The sequence below is a fragment of the Lycium barbarum genome, chromosome 12 (assembly GCF_019175385.1).
Source record: "Lycium barbarum isolate Lr01 chromosome 12, ASM1917538v2, whole genome shotgun sequence".
NCBI classification, from domain to species: Eukaryota; Viridiplantae; Streptophyta; class Magnoliopsida; order Solanales; family Solanaceae; genus Lycium; species Lycium barbarum.
This window is the reverse complement of record NC_083348.1, coordinates 66,482,670-66,503,249: the sequence shown is the minus strand read 5'-3', so window position 1 is coordinate 66,503,249 and position 20,580 is coordinate 66,482,670. Positions and strand designations below refer to the sequence as shown.

The window sequence follows — 20,580 nt, the reverse complement described above, 5'->3', positions numbered from 1 at the left end:
TTTATCTATTTCTTAAATTTTCTTTAAAAAAAAAAATGCTACCGTGTCAATTGTCTAAGATGTAAACTCTCTGAGATTAATTTCACACATGGTCACTAAACTTTATGTGCTGCATCACTGAGGTCACAAAAGTATTCTTCGTTTCATTAAATTCACTGAGCTTTACTTGTTATATCAATGCTAAAGTCATAAAACTATTTGTTATCTCATTAAAGTCTTTAATTATATACTATTAGTTGCCCAGAAAAATACAATGATTAAACATGCTAGAGCAATGTGTATTCCACAAAGTCAATCGCTAGAATGTTCAAGATTAGTAGACTGACCAACGTTATAGGAGTGTTCTTTTAATGAGAGAAATATAATTAGTTACCGTAGTTGAAGTCAACATCAGAATCTTCTAAAGGAGAATTAGTGAAATCAAGGTCATGTTTGGTATGAAGTAAATTGTTTTTCGTAACTGATGATGTTCTTTGATACAATTAGGTGAATTGAATGGAATAATATTAAAAAGATTATGGTCTGCCGCAAAATCTGAAGAATGCATGTGGCTGGGCCATGTTTATAGTTATACTTCTCGCAATTGGTTGATGCCTTGCCATGAAAAATAAGAAGAAAGCTAAGGGCCGGCGTTGCCAATAATTTGGATATGCTTTTTCTCTTTTGGTGCTGATCTCTAGATAGATACCTGCACATCTGTAAGTTTTTAAATTGAAAACCATGGTTGATTTTATTTTATTTTTTCTTTTTGTTCATAAACAGAGAGAAAATCAAGAAAATTTAAAGGGGAATTAGACTGTAATCATCGCAAGAAATACAATATAACAGAAAGATAGTATAACCTCAAATCTCTTCTATAAAATTGTACTCCGTCAGTTTCAATTTTTTTTGTCTTACTTTCTTTTTTAGTCTGTTTCAAGAAGTATGTCTCTTTCCTTTTTGTCAATCCTCTAATTCCAACCTTTTACATTTCATGTTTAAGACTACAAGATTAAAGGATATTTTAGTACATTCTACATATCTTTAATTAATTTAAGACCAGAAGATTCTAATGTCTCCTTTACTTTCTTAAAATCTGTGTCAAGTCAAAACTAGAAAAACAAATTGAAATAGGGAGAGTATATGAAAATAAATCTTACAATATTTTACCCATAATGAAAAACTTTTACATTTATACAAATATTATGACCTATTTAAGATCATAAATTTTAAAAATATTCATTTCTTTCTTAAATTGTATACCGATTTAAACTATTGTCACATATAATACGAGAACACAAGTAAACTTAGGAACCTATAGTCTATTATTACATAGTGGAATCTTGTAATGTGGAGTGGTTGTGTGTGTGAGGAGGGGGGGGGGGGGGGGGGGGGAGGGACCACGACCTATCACCCAGGAAGCTGAGGTAGCTCTTTCTCACACACTTTTCTATCAGTTTTTAGCTCTGAGAAAGGTTCTACCCAATAAAATTTAGCCTTTTGCTCTGCTATTCCAACTCTACGTAAAATTGACTCAAGAAGCTTAATTTGTATGCATCGACTGTCATAAAAATATTTGTACAATGAGATCACTTATAAACATTAATTTATTTATTATCACAAGCTAGATATGTTATTGTAAGTGTATGTAACTTAAATGACCGATTATGGTGTCGACCATAGATGACACCAAGCTTTTGGTTTGGACATCTGATGACAAACCAAGTCACTAGCCTGAGGGTTGCAATCTAACTAAGCCTGCAATTTACTTTTTCTATTAGAAAAAATCTAATGTACTTGCATTGCACGGGGATATGACTAGTTATCATTGGGTTTGATATTTTTGTTTCTAGACGTAAGGATTAAACAAGATTCTTGTTTAGCCAATAGTTAAATTTAATTGTATTTATGTCTGGAGAAATGTTTACTCTGTAGCTAGTTTATTGTTATTATTTGCCATGTTCTACCCAGTTGGCTGCTGCAGCCTGCAGCGGCCCTATTAACCTTTTCTTGCGAATATATATGACTGATTTATGAAAATGAACCAATTTTAGATAGCTATTTAGAATTTGTCCCTATTTTTAAAAAAATTGTAAATATAGTCCTTGAAAAAATACCCTTCCAGATAACGTTAATTATATTCGAGCCTAATGTTTGCTTATATATCACACAATTTTATAGAAAAAACATTAGTCTGATGTTTCTAATAACTTTAAAAAATTTAGATTATGGTCTAACGTTTTTCTCATAAGATTTTCAATCTGCTCAAAAGAGATTTTTAAACCATGAGCTAAAAGATCCATAAAAAGCTAAAAAAAATAAATATTTACTAAAACAGATGTTCCAAAAAGGGATGGCCAGTGAAAATGTCTGAATATATAAAGGATCTCTACGAGTTTGTGGGCTTTCCTCTTGGTCGTGGTGTTTCAAACAGACTCAAAGCAGATCCATTATAAACAAGACAAAACATAGTGGAAACGGGAAAGGTGGATCAAGAATCTACTCCAAGCATTGATATTAGGTACAAATCTTGTATATTCTGCAATTAAATCGGTTCTTGGTGGCTTTAGTACATGCAGTGCATTTTTAAATAATAAAATTGTTACTTGGATTTCAAAATCAAATCTTTAATGATCCCTATGATCATGGGTTGTTTCTCACATGGTTTCATTAACTTATATTCTTGACTTTGAACTTTCACATAGTCTGTCTTCATGTTTAAACCACCTAGACACTATTTTGGGAATTACCACCTAGACACTATATAGTAACACGGTTTAACTTATGCAGATTAACAGTATAAAGAATTTTGACACTATAAGGTTACTTAAAAGACAATTATAAATTATTTATAATAAGTAAAATTAGTAACTTTAAAATAAAACAGGTACCTAACTACAATATGTTAAGTTCTACCTTGATCCTTCATTGATGTGGATTTATTATCTTGTTTAACATACGCATATCTTATTGAGTGAATTCAACTCCCTACTTTTTACCAAAAAAAAAAAAAAAACTTTCTATTGTTTTAACTCCTACTAAGTACTTATTATAATAATGTACGTAACGATTTCAACTGCGAATTTTTAACTGCTGAAACATTTTATTGAAAATCAGAAATTTACTCAAAGCCAACACACTCAGAGAAGTAAAGTACTAAAAAGGGGCCAATAAAGTAATGAATGACTTCAAACCAACCCTTCCCCCCACCCCCTTCTTGTTTGTCTCACGGCTTGGATGAATGAATCCGAAATGGAAAACTATCAGGTATTTACATCAAATTAATGAACATATATAATCATTACGTAATCATGGTTAATTACGTATGTTGTTGCTGAATCATGGTTAATTAGGGTTAATGTATATTTTCTCTTCATTAAATCACCTAATCACAATAAGTCGAATTGATTTGACATAAACTTTCAGATAAGTTTTTACCATAACAATTTTTACTCAAAGCTTTGGCCACAAGAAGCGGGGACTCCCTTATCCTGTTGTTGATGCAATCAAGCAATGATTTTCCGCATGCTCCGAATATATTTTCATGCCTCCCTCTCTAAACCTAAGTCTAAAGTGGCTTACTTGCCGGTGATATTTAATTAATTATGTGATAAATTAAAGGTAAGAATATTCTCTCTTTTTACAAACTATTAAATTTTAAGTTTTCCATTTTACCCCTTAATGACCTGACTCGTGGGGATCCTCATCGTCATTTAAATGAAAAGACATGTGAAACTCTCACCACCACTCATTTAAAAGTGACAATCTTGGTACTTTCATATATTTGACTTACATATCAAAAGTCAATCCTTGAAGATACATATTATATATTCATTACTTGATATAGACATCAACATGTGTAATTTTTGTTAGTGTTTGATCAGCTAATGGGGAACTACAATTGTCGTTCCTCAGACCAATTGATTAGGAGTAACAAATTAGCCTACCTGAAACTCATACTTCCTTAACCAATTGACTTGCCCAAAACTCTTTCTTTCTATCTATCTAGGAAGTACATTAACTTCACTCATCCAACAACCACCCTGCCTCTGTTTTATCCACTTTCAGCTGACAATTATAACATTTAGCCTGCGTGGCGAATGAATAGAAAGGCCATATATATAGCTGCTAAAAATGGTCATCTTTTTTATACTTACACTACTCTTTCCCATTTTCTGGAATTTCTCTCTTTCTTCTCTCATTAATTCTGATAATCGACGGCTAGGATCTTTCTCATCTTCTTCTTCGTACTTTGATCAATGCACAAAATTAACGTTGTCTTTCGTATGAACTGTGTCAATGCCTTAAATAAAAAGAGCAAAAGACTTGATGTATGATGCTTACCATTAATTCAGTGATTCACTTGTCTTAAATACTCCTACTAATTTAAAATTACGATTTGTTTCTTTTTATCTTTGAAACGTTAGCACAATTCCTCTATTTTAAATTCCTCGATTTGTCTACTTTAATCTCTAGAAATCTTCACGCAATCCATTACCCATGCATTCGTCTGGGAATGTTCCTCTAATCTTCTTTCCATATCAATATACATATTCAAAAATAAAAATACAATCTTGATTGATCTCTTTCCATCCACTGCTGTAACAACTCTTCATTTGTTCTACTCAGTCAATTTCTAGGCTGGATTTTCAGAGATGGCTTGTACAAATTCGAAGCCAAAGATATGCCAAAAATGCAAGTCACACTATTCTCCAGTGCATCGAAGCTACTCGATGAGTAAACATATTCCTATTGATAAAGAAGAGTGCAGCTTCCATCTAGTCTCTCTCACTTCCTCAACATTAGGATCTCTGAGACTTGATCAACTTAACCAAAGTGTCAAAGATGATCAATTATTGTTCAAAAATGTTTTGACAGTGATGAAGGGAAGTTTAGTAAAAAAGAGTTTGAAATGGGGTTGATTGAGGCAAAGACATGGTCTCAAATGATCAATGAGAATCCCCAAAGTGATTCCTAAAACACCAATTACAATTCCTCCTGGTAAGCCAGAGAGTGTCAATGTTTGGGAATTAATGGAAGATCTCGAAGATGTTAGACCTCCCAATCGTCTCCCTAGCTTTTCTTTCCATCTCTTCGGCAATCCTTATGATCAACTTACTCCCCGACTAACAGAGCATAAATTGGTCCAACATAGTAAAGACAAGCTGGTCTTTTGCTTCACAAGCCTGAGACGGGTGAGAAAAACGTACGAAGATTGTTGTCATGTTCGGATGATTTTGAAGGGACTAGGTGTAAAGATCGACGAAAGAGATGTATCAATGCATGCAGTGTTCAAGGAAGAGTTGAAAGAGTTACTAGGGGAAGAATACAGTGGTGGGGTTTTGATGCCAAGGGTATTTCTAGGGAGAAAATACATTGGTGGGGTTGATGAAATATGCTGAATGCATGAAGATGGACAGCTTGAAAAGGTAGTAAAAAACTGTGAAAGGGTAAAAGATGGAGTTTCTGAGGGCTGTGGAGATATTAGATTTGTACCATGTGAGACATGCTATGGGAGTTGTAAAATATATTATGAAGTAGACTATGATGAAGAAGAATTTGAAGATGATGAGTGTGGCTTCCTACGATGCCCAGATTGCAATGAGAATGGCCTTACACGATGCCCGATTTGTTGTGATTAACTTTCATCAGTTCTATGGTGCTCTCTAATTGAGAAAATTAATGTAGTTTCTCACATGACCAGTTTCGTATTACAAGGACAAAGATGGGCAAGGTTCAAGCCTGAACTAATAGGTAGAGGCAGATCTAAGACGGGTTGTATGGGTTCAACCGAACGCATTGCTTTAGCTCGTATTTTGTGTACATATGCTAAAGAATTTAAAATATGTACATATAATAGGATCATATCCATTCTAAACTCACTGACTCTAGATCCTGAACCTTTCTATTCAAGCACCTAAACTGATGCAAATATCAACTAGCCAGCAGATTATCCAATTTTTTACCACTTCAGCACATTAGTAGCAGTAGTAGCACTTATCTAACTGAAAAACATGGTTGATAAGGTTCAAACAAATTACTTTTCCAAGCATTTGGCAGAAAATGGAGGATTCTGTTTGTGATGGATAACGATGCTGTACTAGGCGGAGGCAATTTGATAGTAGTTGAATCATCTGAATTATTAATACTAGTATCTCAAGGTAGTTCTTACATTTGAAACCACATGAAAGTAAAATCTCTTTCCCAGTTTTTCCCGGGATGAACATCTTAAGTTATTTATTCTTAATATGCGCTCTTCTAGGACTTGCAAGTAGGCACATTCAAAGCAGTACTGTGCTTGCAATTACAGAATGATGCAAGATACCTTTGTCAATAACACGTTTCATTAACTAATGATTAAATACCAGCTCACTGAAAAACATGACATGTATGATCAACATGCAATCCAGTCAAGCCTATTACTTACATTGTACTCCCATAAGGAAATCAAATTGATTAAACCATGTTGCACCCTCCCATTCAACACCACAGATTGCTTCAACTAGCTAAATTTGTTCATATTCACATTCATGTCTCCATGAAAAGCTTACACCTTTGCACAATTCCATGTGGGCAAACATTGTGTCAGCCTTATTTACCAATTTGGTCCATTTCCATAGGAACTGTTTCTTTTTTTACCCCATTATTACCCAAGTCAGCAACGACCTTGGCAGCCCGATTCAGAACATCTGAAACCCAAAGAGCTCCCTTGGAGAAGTAACTACTGTTAACAACAGCAGTTGCAGCAGCTACGGCTGTTTTCCCTGTATAAGATGCAGCGGACATAGTAGCCTCAGAAAGATGGTACTTGTCGTCCACGCATTTAACGGTCTCCATGCCAGACTGAATTTTATCAGTAAGCCCAACTCTCTTGCTGAGATCTGCCACCTTTGCTGCTGCAGTAGATGAGAGCTGATGAGACTCATCAAAAGCGTTGGCTTTGGATAGCGCATCCTTACTTAGTTGATATCCCTTCACTATCATGGTTACAACTACCTGCTGTGCCACGGTCACAGCTTCTCCAGGAGTTGACACAAACTGATTTGTATGGTTGACCTGCTAAATTTACAGCAAAATTTCAAAATGGCCTCAGGGAAGCTAAGCATAAAGAGAAAACTGGAAAACAGCGGAACAAAAAATAAAAAAATAAAAGAAGAAGAAAGAAAGACTAGTTGGTAGGGAGGAGTGAGTTGTTTGAAGAATTACTTTGTTCTTACATCTCCACTGAGATAATGCAATCAATAGAGTTTATAACTTTCTGAATGAACTTTCCCCAAATTAATTAACGAGAGTCGAACTGAATTTCAGGGAACTCAATAATTACAATAAGGTGCAAATACGTCTACCAAGAAAAGAATAACAAAAAGGAAAAGAAGAATAGTAAAATAAGCTATATTAATTATGTATCCTCAGCTCTAGGGCTCAACAAAGAAAGAAAGCCATGAGAAGCTCAGTTCACGAATTGGATACTCTTTGCCGTGCAGACTGTCCCTTAGGGGCTAATTGATCTCAAAAGCGGAACTGCCACTGAGATCACACTCCTATCAATTTACCCATGTTTGATATAACATCTTTATTTTCATTTACCCTCATGGACAGGCAATAAGAGAGTGATTGTCCAAACAAATGGCAAACTTTAACTAAAAAGGAAATCAAATGAAGAAGCTTACCGCAGAGCTGCTTCCATTCTCCATCTTATGTATATAGCTATTCCAAGGATTGGCTTCATCTAGTGGGACTTCCAAGCAAGAGATACGAACACATTGATCTAATATAGTGGATCCCTAAATCAAGGCTAAAAGGTTAAGAATTTTTTGATAGGTACAAATCTGAAACATTAAATTAGCCGTATGAATTTAGTGAATGCAGTACTAGCACCTAAGAAATAAATCTAGCATTTCACTTGATGCACATACGCCCAACTAAAAACAGAGAGAACAAGGACAATGAAGAAAAAGAGCACAAACGACAAGAAAACTATATAAAAGCAGGAAATTGGTATACATAACTCAAGCACCAGTACCACGACGTCTCTAACTGCAGATAGTGAATAAAAAAAAATGACATCGCATAAAGACTAGTTTGCATATTCCCACGTCTTAGAATCATTATCTACTTCTTCTTTGGTTGGTGGGTACACAAATAACTCGCAGCTTTTTCAAAAATAGTTGTCTTCATCTAATTGCCATTTTCAAAGCCTAATTTGTATCCTAATCAAAGCCTCCTTTTCCATTGCTATGCAAAAAAAAGTAATTCAATTTATTAAGGTCTCGCTGTGACAAATCGAATTTATAATTATTAAGGTCTTGCATGAAACAAATTGAAATTTTTTCTTGCATGGTTACACAACGACAATTTTTATACTTATGCCGACTCCTTTGCCATAAGATGAATTGAAAAGAAAAACACAAATATAATGTTGGTCCGAGAGGGACTAAGGGGTCGTTTGGTTGCTGGTTAGAAAGGTGTATATAAGCTCTCTCATCTTTGAACCGACCCGCTCATTTGTCAGCACTATTAGCATGATTCTTTTTGAACCCCCTTGATGGAAATCCTGCCTCCGCCACTGATAGCAACCTCGTAAGTAGTAATGTACGAAATGATATAGGATTTAAATACAGCATGTTGTGTCAGAGATAAAACTGATCTCATTATTAAGAGAGATATTAGATTTAACGATGTGGCACAACAGATTAAATGAGGGAGCCTGCGGCGCCCTGCGCTGCATTTTGTTGCGGATATAAGATATATATCTAATAAGAACATATCCACATAGGATAGCCCATCAAAGCTCTATAAAAGGACCCTCCAGGTGTTGCACAAAGGCTACTAATTCGTGATCAGCTAGAAATCAAACGGCTCGAACACTGACAGGTGAAAAGAACGACACAACAATATTAATCAGAAACTCAAGCAATACAAAGAAAATTCATATCTTAGGAATCTAGGTATAAATATAGTTTTTTTTTTTTTTTTTTTTGGAACCCTCAGAGGAACCCGCAGCCGCTACTCTTTGAGTGCACACTGGGTAACCTGCTCACTGTGAAATAGCTCGCAAACCACACAGGAGATGTAAACCGCACTAGGCAAGCTTGGCGTGACAAGCTTTGACTGAAAAGGCTACTGGTGAGGCGAAAGTATAAATATAGTATTTTTCATTGATGCTTCTAAAGCTTGAGTTTACAAAGTTACTGCAAGCTCTTATTTTGGTAGATAATTGACTAATCTCTCCTTAGTTAAACAAAGAAACTATAAGCTTCAAAGGAGATATCAATAAGCAAGCCAATGAAAAAATCTTTTCAAGATTTTGGTCAAAAAGTATATATGGTTAACCTATAATTTTACAGAAATTCCTCAGGATTGTATTGATGTTCATCATAGTGATGACACGTATAAACTTGACTTATTAGCATATAGACATGCAGCATTGAATATGTAACATCATTCAACTTGCAGGTTCTTTCTGCTACATAGAACTAACATAACAGCGGAGTAAAGCAGAAACTTACACTGAGTAACACAGCAATTTCCAGTGCATAAGTATCCTTGAATGTAACATAGGCTACAGAAGCATGTTCACTCAATCTGCATTCAATAAAGGCAACACTTGAAATCAGGAAGGGTAAAGAACATTCATCTTTTCTCACACAGCTAAATAGCATTAAAATCTCTCTATCAGCTCCTTTGTTTAAAGTTTAAAGTTTAAAGTTTAAACATCCTTTTGATGGAGAAAGCTTGGAATGCCTTGTGGTATCAGGACAATAAGATAATATGCTTCACTTTTCACAAGAGGCACAGGCACATGGGTTTGTCAACATTGAACATTATTGGATGCTGACCTTGTTCTCTCTATGCAAACATCTCAGAAATTATATAAACACATAAACTCTTGTTTATATTTCATGATGCTCCGAAGAAGTCACAGGGGAAAAAATGGCAAGACATGTCTTATTTGACATATTTCATAAGGAAGAATTGTGCTATGCCATGCAAACAGAATACTATTGATTAGGCATGTGCATCAACTCTTACAGCTTAGATAGAACAATTCTGGAAACAAATCGCCAAGCATAAATTTACAGCACCGACAAGAATCAACTCGAAATCACAACTATGTTGTAGCAGAAATTGCAGGAGAAGTCAAACAAATGAAAAGATACCTGATGATCTCTACTTGCTCAATTTCACCACAGTGATAAAAAAACTCATAGACATCTTTCTCTGTAGCTTCCGGAGAAAGATTAGTGACTTCTGCTGTGTGATGACCCAAATACATGGATATAGACACGGTTCAAATCCCAAGTAAAGGTAACTTAACCTGATGATATCAAAAAGAATAATCATTCAGAAAAAATAAGAGCTAAAACTAAAACAACTTAAACTGATTATTTAGAAAAGAATAAATCATTCAGAACCGACAAGAGCTAAAAATGAAAGTTAAACCAAGTCCATTGATCTATCACTACGTCAATACTTCTAATTTTATGGCTTGACGAGGCCACTTTTAAGGAAAAGAACATTGAAAAAATTAAACACATTCATAAATACACTTTTGAGTGCGCGGACACACGATATCACTACATTCTGAAATCCACCAGTAGCTACGAATCATAAATACACGGTATCGCTAATAAGACTCTAAACAGTTTGTTATTTATGAAAATTCCTCTTATATCTATCCTTAATATTCATTTCGCACAATTCAAGCCCGTTTCATTAAAATATCAAATAATTTGACTTTAAAAACTACTTAGGGTTCCATAAAAGCAGAGATATTCAGAATCTTATACTTGCAAGAATTCGCAATTAAATTCAAATAAAATGTGAAAAGTTCACAGAATTTCATATTAGGGTAAAGCAAAGAAATTCCAGTAGTAACAAAACCTTAAAAACAGGATGATTGAATTTACAGGTGCATCTAAGTTAAATAAACAAACAGATAAAGGGAATTTACGCATTAAAATAGGGCACAAAAAGTAGAAATGCACCTGATACTGAACAGAGAGATTTTTTAACTGTATTTATGAGTGGCCACCTGTTATGCGTGCTACCTTTTGAAGGGCTTAACTATTGGCCAAAAGTTCCCTCAAATTTTTATTTTATCATATTTTTTTAATTAATAAAATTATTATGAAACTATATAATTGGAAATAAACAAGAGAAGCAAACTAAAATAACGAGAAAGAGATATTGTATTATCACTTGTTGATGGTGTCCTAAATGAGAAGGCAAAGGTCTCTATTAATAGAAGAGTTTTGTCCCTCAATCTTCAACATACAACTTGTGCAAATTGATTTACAATTTGCTACAACTAAGATACAACTAATTTGATGGTGTCCTAAATGAGAGGGCAAAGGTCTCTATTTATAGAAGAGTTTTGCCCCTCAATCTTCAACATACAACTTGTGCAAATTGATTTACAATTTGCTACAACTAAGATACAACTAATCTACAACTAGAAAATACAACTAAGATATAACTTACTACAACTAAGATACATCTTGCAAGTGCAGGTTGTATTTTATCACTTAATGTGCAAGTGGTATAATTTACAATTAATAATACATTCAAATATCTTGTAACATAGTTCATAACACTCCCCCTTGGATGTTTTATTAATAGATAATGTGTCTCGTTAAAACCTTACTAAAAAAAACCCTGTGGGAAAAATTCTAGTGAAGCAAAAAGAGTAAACACATCTAGTAATACGCATTGCTAGTTGTCTCGTTAAAAACCTTACCAGGAAAACCCAATGGGATAAAACCTTGGTTAAGGAAAAAAGAGTACAACACGTATTTCACTCCCCCTGATGGAAACGTCAAGTAATGTCTCGGAGATGACGCATTCGAATCTTGTATATCAACTTCTTAAATGTTGAGGTTGGCAATGCCTTAGTGAACAAATCCGCTAAATTATCACTTGACCGAATCTGTTGTACGTTGATATCACCATTCTTCTGGAGATCATGTGTGAAGAATAATTTTGGTGAAATATGCTTCGTTCTATCTCCTTTTATGAATCCTCCCCTTAATTGGGCTATGCACGCTGCATTATCTTCATATAAGATCGTGGGTACTTTGTCACATTTTAAATCACATTTTTCTCGAATGAGATGTATCATTGACCTCAGCCACACACATTCTCGGCTTGCTTCATGAATAGATATTATTTCGGCATGATTTGATGAAGTAGCCACAATAGATTGTTTTGTAGATCGCCAAGATAGCTACACATGTGAACACATAGCCTGTTTGAGATCGAGCTTTGTGTGGGTCAGATAAATACCCTGCATCGACATAACCAAGAAGATCGGGACTGCAATTGTTGGAATAAAACAAGCCCATATCAGTAGTCCCTTTTAGATACCGCAGTATGTGTTTGATTCCGTTCCAGTGTCTCCTGGTTGGAGCAAAGGTATATCTTGCTAACAGATTGACTGAAAATGCTATGTCAGGCCTTGTAGTATTAGCAAGATACATTAGTGCACCAATCGCACTAAGATATGGTACTTCAAGACCAAGAATCTTTTCATTCTTTTCTTGAGGTCGGAATGGATCCTTATTCACATCAAGTGATCGGACAACCATCAGAGTACTTAATGGATGTGCTTCATTCATGTAGAATCTTTTCAACACCTTTTCTGTATAGGCAGATTGATGGACAAAGATACCGTTTGTCAAATGTTCAATTTGCAAACCAAGACATAATTTTGTCTTTCCAAGATCTTTCATCTCAAATTCTTTCTTTAAATAATCAATTGCCTTTTGAAGCTCTGCTGGAGTTCCAATAAGGTTTATGTCGTCAACATAAACAGCAAGTACAACGAACCTCGATGTTGTTTTCTTTATAAAAACACATGGGCAAACGACATCATTTATATAATCTTCCTTCGATAAATACTCACTAAGGCGGTTATACCACATGCGTCCTGATTGCTTCAAACCATACAATGATCTTTGCAATCTGATTGAGTATATTTCCTGAAACTTTGAACTATATGCTTCATGCATCTTAAATCTTTCAGGGATTTTCATATATATCTCATTATCAAGTGACCCATAAAGATAGGTTGTAACCACATCCATCAAATGCATCTCAACTTTCTCATAGACAGCGAAACTAATAAGATAACGTGATGTTATCGCATCCATAACCAGTCAGTATGTCTCTTCATAATCGACACCAGGTCTTTGTGAAAAACCTTGTGCAACAAGGCGCACCTTGTATCTTTGTATTTCATTTTTCTCATTTCTTTTACGTACAAAAACCCATTTATAACCAACAGGTTTATTTTATCATATTTTTTAAATTAATAAAATTGTTATAAAACTATATAATTGGAAATAAACAAGAGAAGCAAACTAAAATAACTTTGTAGAGAGAAAGGAGATATTGTATTATCACTTGTTGATGGTGTCCTAATGAGAGGGCAAAGGTCTCTATTTATAGAAGAGTTTTGCTCCTCAATCTTCAACATACAACTTGTACAAATTGATTTACAATTTGTTGCAACTAAGCTACAACTAAGATACAACTAATCTACAACTAGAAAATACAACTAAGATATAACTTGCTACAACTAAGATACATCTTGCAAGTGCAAGTTGTATTTTATCACTTAGTGTGCAAGTGGTATAATTTACACTTAATAGTACATCCAAATATCTTGTAACATAGTTCATAACAAAAATATCTGTTTAATAATCAATTATTTTATTTTATTTAAGCACCATAAGAAATCCTTACTTCTCCATCTCAAATTATCTGTCATGTTTATCTCTTACACGCCTCTTAAAAAAAATTATTAAGGATGAATTTTGACTATTTTATTCTTATTTATGTCTTAAGATAATCTCTCTTCATTTAATACTTATTCTATTTATGTATCATCTTCCCGTAATTGAGGTGTTTGTAGTCTTCAAGAATAATTGCTACTAAGAGCACTAGGAAAAGAATAACAAATTTTGTTTTGAACTTCTAAAATGAAAAATATTGAGACAACTATTTTTAGAAATCACGATAGATAATTTGAGACGGAAGGAGTAACAAACTTTTATAAGTATAGCATAGGAAGTCACATAACAACTTTTAACAACAAAATGGTCACTTAATCTATACTATATTAAAAGTGTGAAGGGCCTTAAAAATATTGATTGAACTATTTGCCCTTCATTAAAAGACTCCGCAATAGACAAAATAGTCGTTTACTAATTAAGTAGAAACCCTAATATTTAACACTTTGAAATCGATTAAAACTTACCTTATTAACAATAATTTTAAAAAAACGCCTTATTAAATCATTCATTATTTTACATAGGTAGAAACCCTATTATTTAACACTTTGAAATCAATAGATACTATTAATTAAGACTACTATGAATGCTTTCCTTTCCACGTAGAACTCCATAAAATAGTCTAACAATTAAAAACTGAAATTATACAAAATCAGAAAATAATTTACACGAGACATTAATTGCTAACTCTAACAAGTTGTCTAAACTTTAGATGATACAAATTATAAAACATTACAATAATAGCAAGAACATTAAGGACAAACTTTAATAAGTTGCCACGTAATTTCACTCCTAGAATTAAATTACAACCAATCATTAATTACAAATCTAAAAAATTCTTGCTTATGCTATATTTCCTTATTTAAACCTGTAAAAAAAATTTAGTAAAAGTAAAATAGTAATTTTTGAATTCTAAAGCCATAAAAATTCTAAATGCACAAATTACTTTGAGTCGGCTATGCCTCTATATAGGCTCATTAACAATTTTCTGTTCATTCTTCTCAATTTCACTCCCACTGCCATCTTTCTTTGTCTTGAATGTCAAGCTTCTTATGTTGTGTGATACATAAACATTCATATATTTAGTATACCAATCTGTTAGCTCTATGTTATATATGCAGATTATTTTCAGTTACATACTTTTTTTTCGTTCTTTATATGGTTCACAGAGTCTCGTAAATATTTTTTTATTAGTTTTTGGTGATTTATTCCTAGATTTTGTTGTTTTAGGGAACTATTTGATCAACCCAAAAAGAACCTTTATCTTCACAGCGTGGTCATGATTAGATAATTGATAGCTTCAGTAAGTATTAATTGTCCATGATTTTTTCCTTCAGAGTATTATTATTTGTTATTTATTTCTTGCCAATATTTTGAGAAGGTCAAGAATGAGATATGTCCTATTATTTTCAAATCATCAACTATAATTTAGAGATTTTCAATTGTTAACGTGGAAGAGGATGTTGGTCACAGGGTACCAATAGAGGCTCTGGAAGAGGGTACTGGTTCTCAATTGATTCTTCATATATTTTATACAGACGAAGGAAGATTCGAGTATGTTATTGAGACTTCATGTTGATTAAGCTTGGAATTAAAGATATGCTTCTATTCTGAATTTTATTTCTCTTTCATATTATTTCTATTTATGTTGTTAAGTTTTTTATTGTCTATTTTAATATCTAATATGTTCAAGTTAATACCTTTTTTTGTTGGAAGCATACTTATAAAGAAAATAGAGAATTGTTTGCAAAAAGAAAATTGCACGTATCGATTACAATTTTCATAAATATCTATTATTTTTCATGTATATGGAATGACATGGTCTATTTGATAATTAGATATGGTTACAAAACTAGAGTTCAAAGTTCAAAACTTATGGATAATATTTATTTATTGTGAGGGAGACATTTAGTTATTCTTCAAAAAACAGTGTTTATTTTATAATTAGACATGGTTACAAAACTAAAAAGAATGGGCTTCAAAGTTCAAAACTTGTGTAAAATATTTATTTATTTTTCAACATATTAAGATTTTTAAATCAACTAATTTTTTAAAAAATATTTTTGTCTTATTTGAACTATATAATATAATGTATTTGCAAAGGAAAATCATAACACAAGAAAATAACATTATTTTGTAAAGTTGTCGTTTGCATCATTCATTTATAGGTGATTACATGAGTCTTTGTTTAAGGTATAGGACTCTTCCTTTGTTTTTCTCTCACATAACTTGTGGGTTGTAGGCTTTTAACAAATTTTCCTTGTGTACTTGAAAACTATCTCTTCTTTGTGTATTTGGGAAATTAAATAGACAAACACTTCTATAAAAGATTCAGTTAGTGAAGTTCGTGATTCTAATTTTTTTTTTTGCAGCATATTTCCTAATAAATAGGACATTTAAATATTCAAATAATATTATGTATTCCTAAAGCCCTCCTTATTGAAAAAATAACACCAAAAATCTATATATATAAAAAAGGAGAGGAACAAGTAATGTGGTTAAGCCAAGTGGCAAGCTAATAACAAGACAGTTAGCAATTTTAAGACAAAGTTAATGAGAATTAGGACAAAGGTTTTTATAATTATTATCAAATTCCTTAATTGATGAATTAATTTTATAACTGAAAATAAAGCTTTAATTTTTTAATATAAAGCTAGCATAATTACCTAAAACAACTACTCATCTTTATCATTGGCATCGTGATTTTAGGACTTTTCAAATTCAAACTATCTCTTTCAATAAGCCAATTAATGATATTTTATAATCTATATCTATATCTATATATATATATAAAATAGGAGAGGTACAAGTAACGTGGTTAAGCCAAGTGGCAAGCTAATAGCAAGTCACTTGGCAATTTTAAGACAATATCAAAAAGCAATGTACGTAATAAAGTGTTTAAATTGTTGCACCAATTAAAAAAGATTAAATTGAGATAGAAATTTGAATTTGATTGGAGAGATAAAACGATTTGAATTTGAATTTAAAGATAAGTATCTTTTGAAAGTTAAAAGCTATCAATTTACAATAATTTTTTTCCTTAAGCTAACGTGATTTGGAAGTTTAAACTTAAGCAATTGAAATATATTTCAGTGAGCAAATTAAAGAGTATTTTCACAAAAAGAAAAAAGCTTAAGACAAAAAAAAGCTTAAGACAAAATAAATATATATTTATACCGATATGACTGTATCTATATTATATTATCTATATAATATCACAATTAGGGTAGCCTGTCATGCAATTAAGGCAAGTGGCAAGTTGTTAGATAGTGATATTAATTAACTGGAGCAAATTGAAAACAAATATCAGCACAGAAACATTCTCATACATGCACCTATTAACTTTTGTTTTGTTAATTAACGGAAAGAAAAGAAAAATAATGAATGGAAGTTAATCTTAAAGATAAAGATGGAGATATTATCGGCAAATACTACTCCTACTAATGTACTAGCTAATTATTGACATAAATATGGAGATTTTTTAATATAACATTTTTGAATAAGAATTTATTAGTTTTTTAGTTTAAACGGATTATTATATTATGGCTAATTTTAAATTTAATAGAAAGATAATTTGTTTGAGTTGTTTATGGTTAGTTTTTGAATTTGAGTTTGAATTTGAATTTTCAGATAAGGATTTTCTTCTTCTGATAAAGTATAACTAAGTTTGTGGTTTTAACGGATAACAAATAAGTTTTGTTATTTATTTTTTTTGTTTAACAAAAAAAAGCAATGGTCATAAAATCAACTTTAAGTATCAGTTTTACAAGAGATGGAAAAACCATGCTAATACTTTCATGGAAAATGCCAAATTAAATTGCAACGTAACAGAATATCCCATTAACTTTTTTTTCTTTCTCTTTTGTTATTATTAAAACTGAAAAAAGGAAACTAATTCTTAGATAAGTACATTTTTTATCCAATCTTATGTATATCAGAAAAGAGTCACGTAAGCACATCAAATTAAACTTCAAAAATAAAGCTTTTTAATAAATGTTCTTATATATAGATTTTTAATTAAAAAATAAAAGATAAAGCATCACGTGAATAAGACTACGTTGCTGAAATAATAAAAGATAAAATCAGAAGTAAAAACAAAAAATGAAAAAAAAAATCAAACAAAGTTTAATAAATATGGTGAATTTCTCACGTAGGAAACATAAAATAAATGTGGCAGAAACCTATCCTTTTATGTTAGAAAATAAAATTTATAAATATATAAAGAAAGAAAAGAAGGTTAATGAAAAAAAAAAACAGAGGAAAAAACGTAAGGAAAAGGTAAAACAAGGATAAGGAATAGTGACTACATCTTCTGTTTCGTATGAATATTTTGAATTGATCTCATGAGATAAAAGATATCTTAGAAATCTATCTTCTTAAACACACGTTATATTATTTTTTAAAATTATCTCTAACAAATTGATATGATAGTTGAATTCAAATAAAATTTGAGTTGGAATAAAGTTCCAACTTCTTAACCTCTTATGTATATACCCCTTGAGTAATACATAATATTAGATGTTCTCCTCTTTTGTTATTAATCATTAGCTATATTTGTGAATTTATATTTACCGCATTTCTCCTATTCTTTATTTTCAAAGATTTCTTCTATGTTAACGTTTTCACTTTCTATGAGCAGATGGTGATAGTCGTATTACGGGATATGACGACATAAAATTGATATCCTTTTAATTTTCTTTTATTGTATTAGGATGAACAAAAGGTTTCTTATTATTTGTTATGATTTTTTCCATATTCTTGCTTAAGGTTGATAAGCGTTTTTTTTCTTCCTTTGAACCGATAGGTGCAATATGAACTAGATAATCAGATACAATTAATGGTGATAGAGGTTGACTATAATCTGCAAGGATACAACAGAACTGGAAGCTTGGCGCAAGGACCAAAAAAGAAGAATTGTAGAGTAATAACTTCATGCCTTCGTCAACCATTATGCACTTGCAAGTATGTAACAACTTTTCTGATAAACAAATATTATCATGATAGCAAAAGATTTATGATTATTTGGGTATATTAGTTATATACAAGTTAATTAAGTTATATTGACCAAAGTCAAGTAAAATTTTAGATATGTTCTTTAGGTACGTTCATATATTTATAATGACTATGATAAAATCTTGAACATATATTTCCGCATACCAAAATTTATACACACAAGAAATACAATATATTACAAATTTCTAAAGAAAAAAACAAAAAAAATCATAGTAGGGAAACTCAAATATTTATTTTGAAAATAGAAGATAACAAAATTTTAATTTTTTTATTGCACTTGGTACTAATTTATTCAAAATAATGATAGATCATATGGAAAATGATTTTAAAAAAACTTCTGTTTTTATAATTAGTACGAATTCAGAGATGCAATTCATAATTTTTTGTTGAATTATTTGGATTATAGGTAAAATATTAATTGGGAATAAACTGGTAATTATAAAATAGTTGGAAAAAATACAGTATATGCTTCTATTGTTTACCACTATATGATTTTTTTTTTTTTGTTATAGTGCATTCATGTTAAAGAAACAGTAAATAAGCAACTTCTTAAATTTGAATATAAGTAAATGGATGAGTTTTTTGTCCCTTAGATTTGCTTTTTGCATATTGAGAATTGCACAATGAAGCATTATTGACGAAGTATGCGTGTGTGTGTGTGTGTGTGTGTGTATATATATATATATATATATATATAATGAGCATATCAAATTAAGATGTATTGAAACTGAAACATCTAGAAATAAAGTAGAGATGTTACATTAAGTTTAAAAAAATTGAGGTGATGAGAAAAATATTAAATAACATACAAACTATGAAATATCATATATCATACTAATATTCTTTGATCATGTAAGCATATGACTGACAAAATAAAATTATATGAATTTAGGTGTGTGTGGGGGGGGGGGGGGGGTCGTGACTTCAGAAAACTCTACAGGAATAATTTGTTTCATATTCTACTTAATAATTAACCTATTTTCTCTCTAAATTAGTTGCAAGATAGCTTCTACATTTCTTAACTTTTATGTTAAACGGTAGTTTTCATAATCTCCTTTTGTTTAATTTTTAATTTCATTTATATGCACTAGCATAGATTTTTATATCTTTTCAACCATTATATCGATTACAATAATGGATGAGTGATTTTCTTAAAAAAAATTAATGCAAAAACAATGTCCCTACTTATTGATTATACGTAAAAATGTTAAATAGAGAAAATTGATTAAAATACAGCAGCAACATATGTTCAACGAGAGTGGGAGTTTGGGGTGGGAGGAGGGGGTGGGGGTAGAGATAAATGAGGTTATTTATCCTTATAATTAATTTTAAGAATATAATATAATAAATAAATAATATAGTTATACACAAAATATTCATAAACTTAAGAAATTGAATAATTATAAACAACAGAGTAAAATTAAAATTCACTAGTAAGAAAAATTATATTAATGAGGAGAACCCTCGATAGGTAAATTAAGCCAAGTGATAAGGTAATACAAACTTATATTAATAATTTTAAATAATGAACAATGTAATTAAAAAAAATATGAAACATAAAAGTTATTTGATAATTATATAATTCGTTATCTTTGTTTTCATATAGGTTTGGTCACTAGGGAGTGGTGTTGGGGGCATAATATTTATGGAGAAATAATATAGTGGTTGAACTTTTTTAAGACAATATGATCAAATATTCTCAAACAAAAAATATATCAAATTATGATATGATGTAGCAATTTAAAATGATTAGGAATAATTTTTTTAATATTGTCCACGCATCGCGCGGGTACGA

General features: G+C 31.5%; 1 protein-coding gene and 1 pseudogene across 4 annotated transcripts; one reads left to right on the top strand and one right to left on the bottom strand.

Annotated features, from left to right (window-relative positions):
* Window positions 1-4,217: 4,217 nt before the first annotated feature.
* LOC132622044 (uncharacterized protein At5g39865-like) lies at window positions 4,218-6,210 on the top strand (annotated as a pseudogene).
* Window positions 6,211-6,305: 95 nt separating this feature from the next.
* Window positions 6,306-11,107, bottom strand: LOC132622045 (binding partner of ACD11 1). Of its 4 annotated transcripts, none has more exons than XM_060336558.1 (5): window positions 10,968-11,107; window positions 10,140-10,297; window positions 9,489-9,564; window positions 7,650-7,763; window positions 6,306-7,038 (listed from the first exon to the last, which is right to left on the bottom strand). In XM_060336558.1, the coding sequence occupies exons 2-5, from the start codon at window positions 10,253-10,255 to the stop codon at window positions 6,571-6,573; spliced, it is 774 nt and encodes a 257-aa protein (XP_060192541.1). In that variant the 5' UTR covers window positions 10,256-10,297; window positions 10,968-11,107; the 3' UTR covers window positions 6,306-6,570. The 4 variants fall into 4 exon arrangements, with proteins under 4 accessions (XP_060192541.1, XP_060192544.1, XP_060192542.1 ...); XM_060336561.1 differs by having other exon boundaries at window positions 6,306-7,035; XM_060336559.1 differs by having other exon boundaries at window positions 10,934-10,993.
* Between the last annotated feature and the right edge of the window lie 9,473 nt (window positions 11,108-20,580).

Bases quoted from the DNA above. Each gene is read 5' to 3' on its own strand.
- LOC132622045 (XM_060336558.1), bottom strand. From the start codon at position 10,255: ATGTATTTGGGTCATCACACAGCAGAAGTCACTAATCTTTCTCCGGAA. The intron at 9,565-10,139 runs GTATCTTTTCAT...TATTGAATGCAG, and splicing joins GAGCAAGTAGAGATCATCAG to ATTGAGTGAACATGCTTCTG. The intron at 7,764-9,488 runs GTAAGTTTCTGC...GCCTTGATTTAG, and splicing joins AAATTGCTGTGTTACTCAGT to GGATCCACTATATTAGATCA.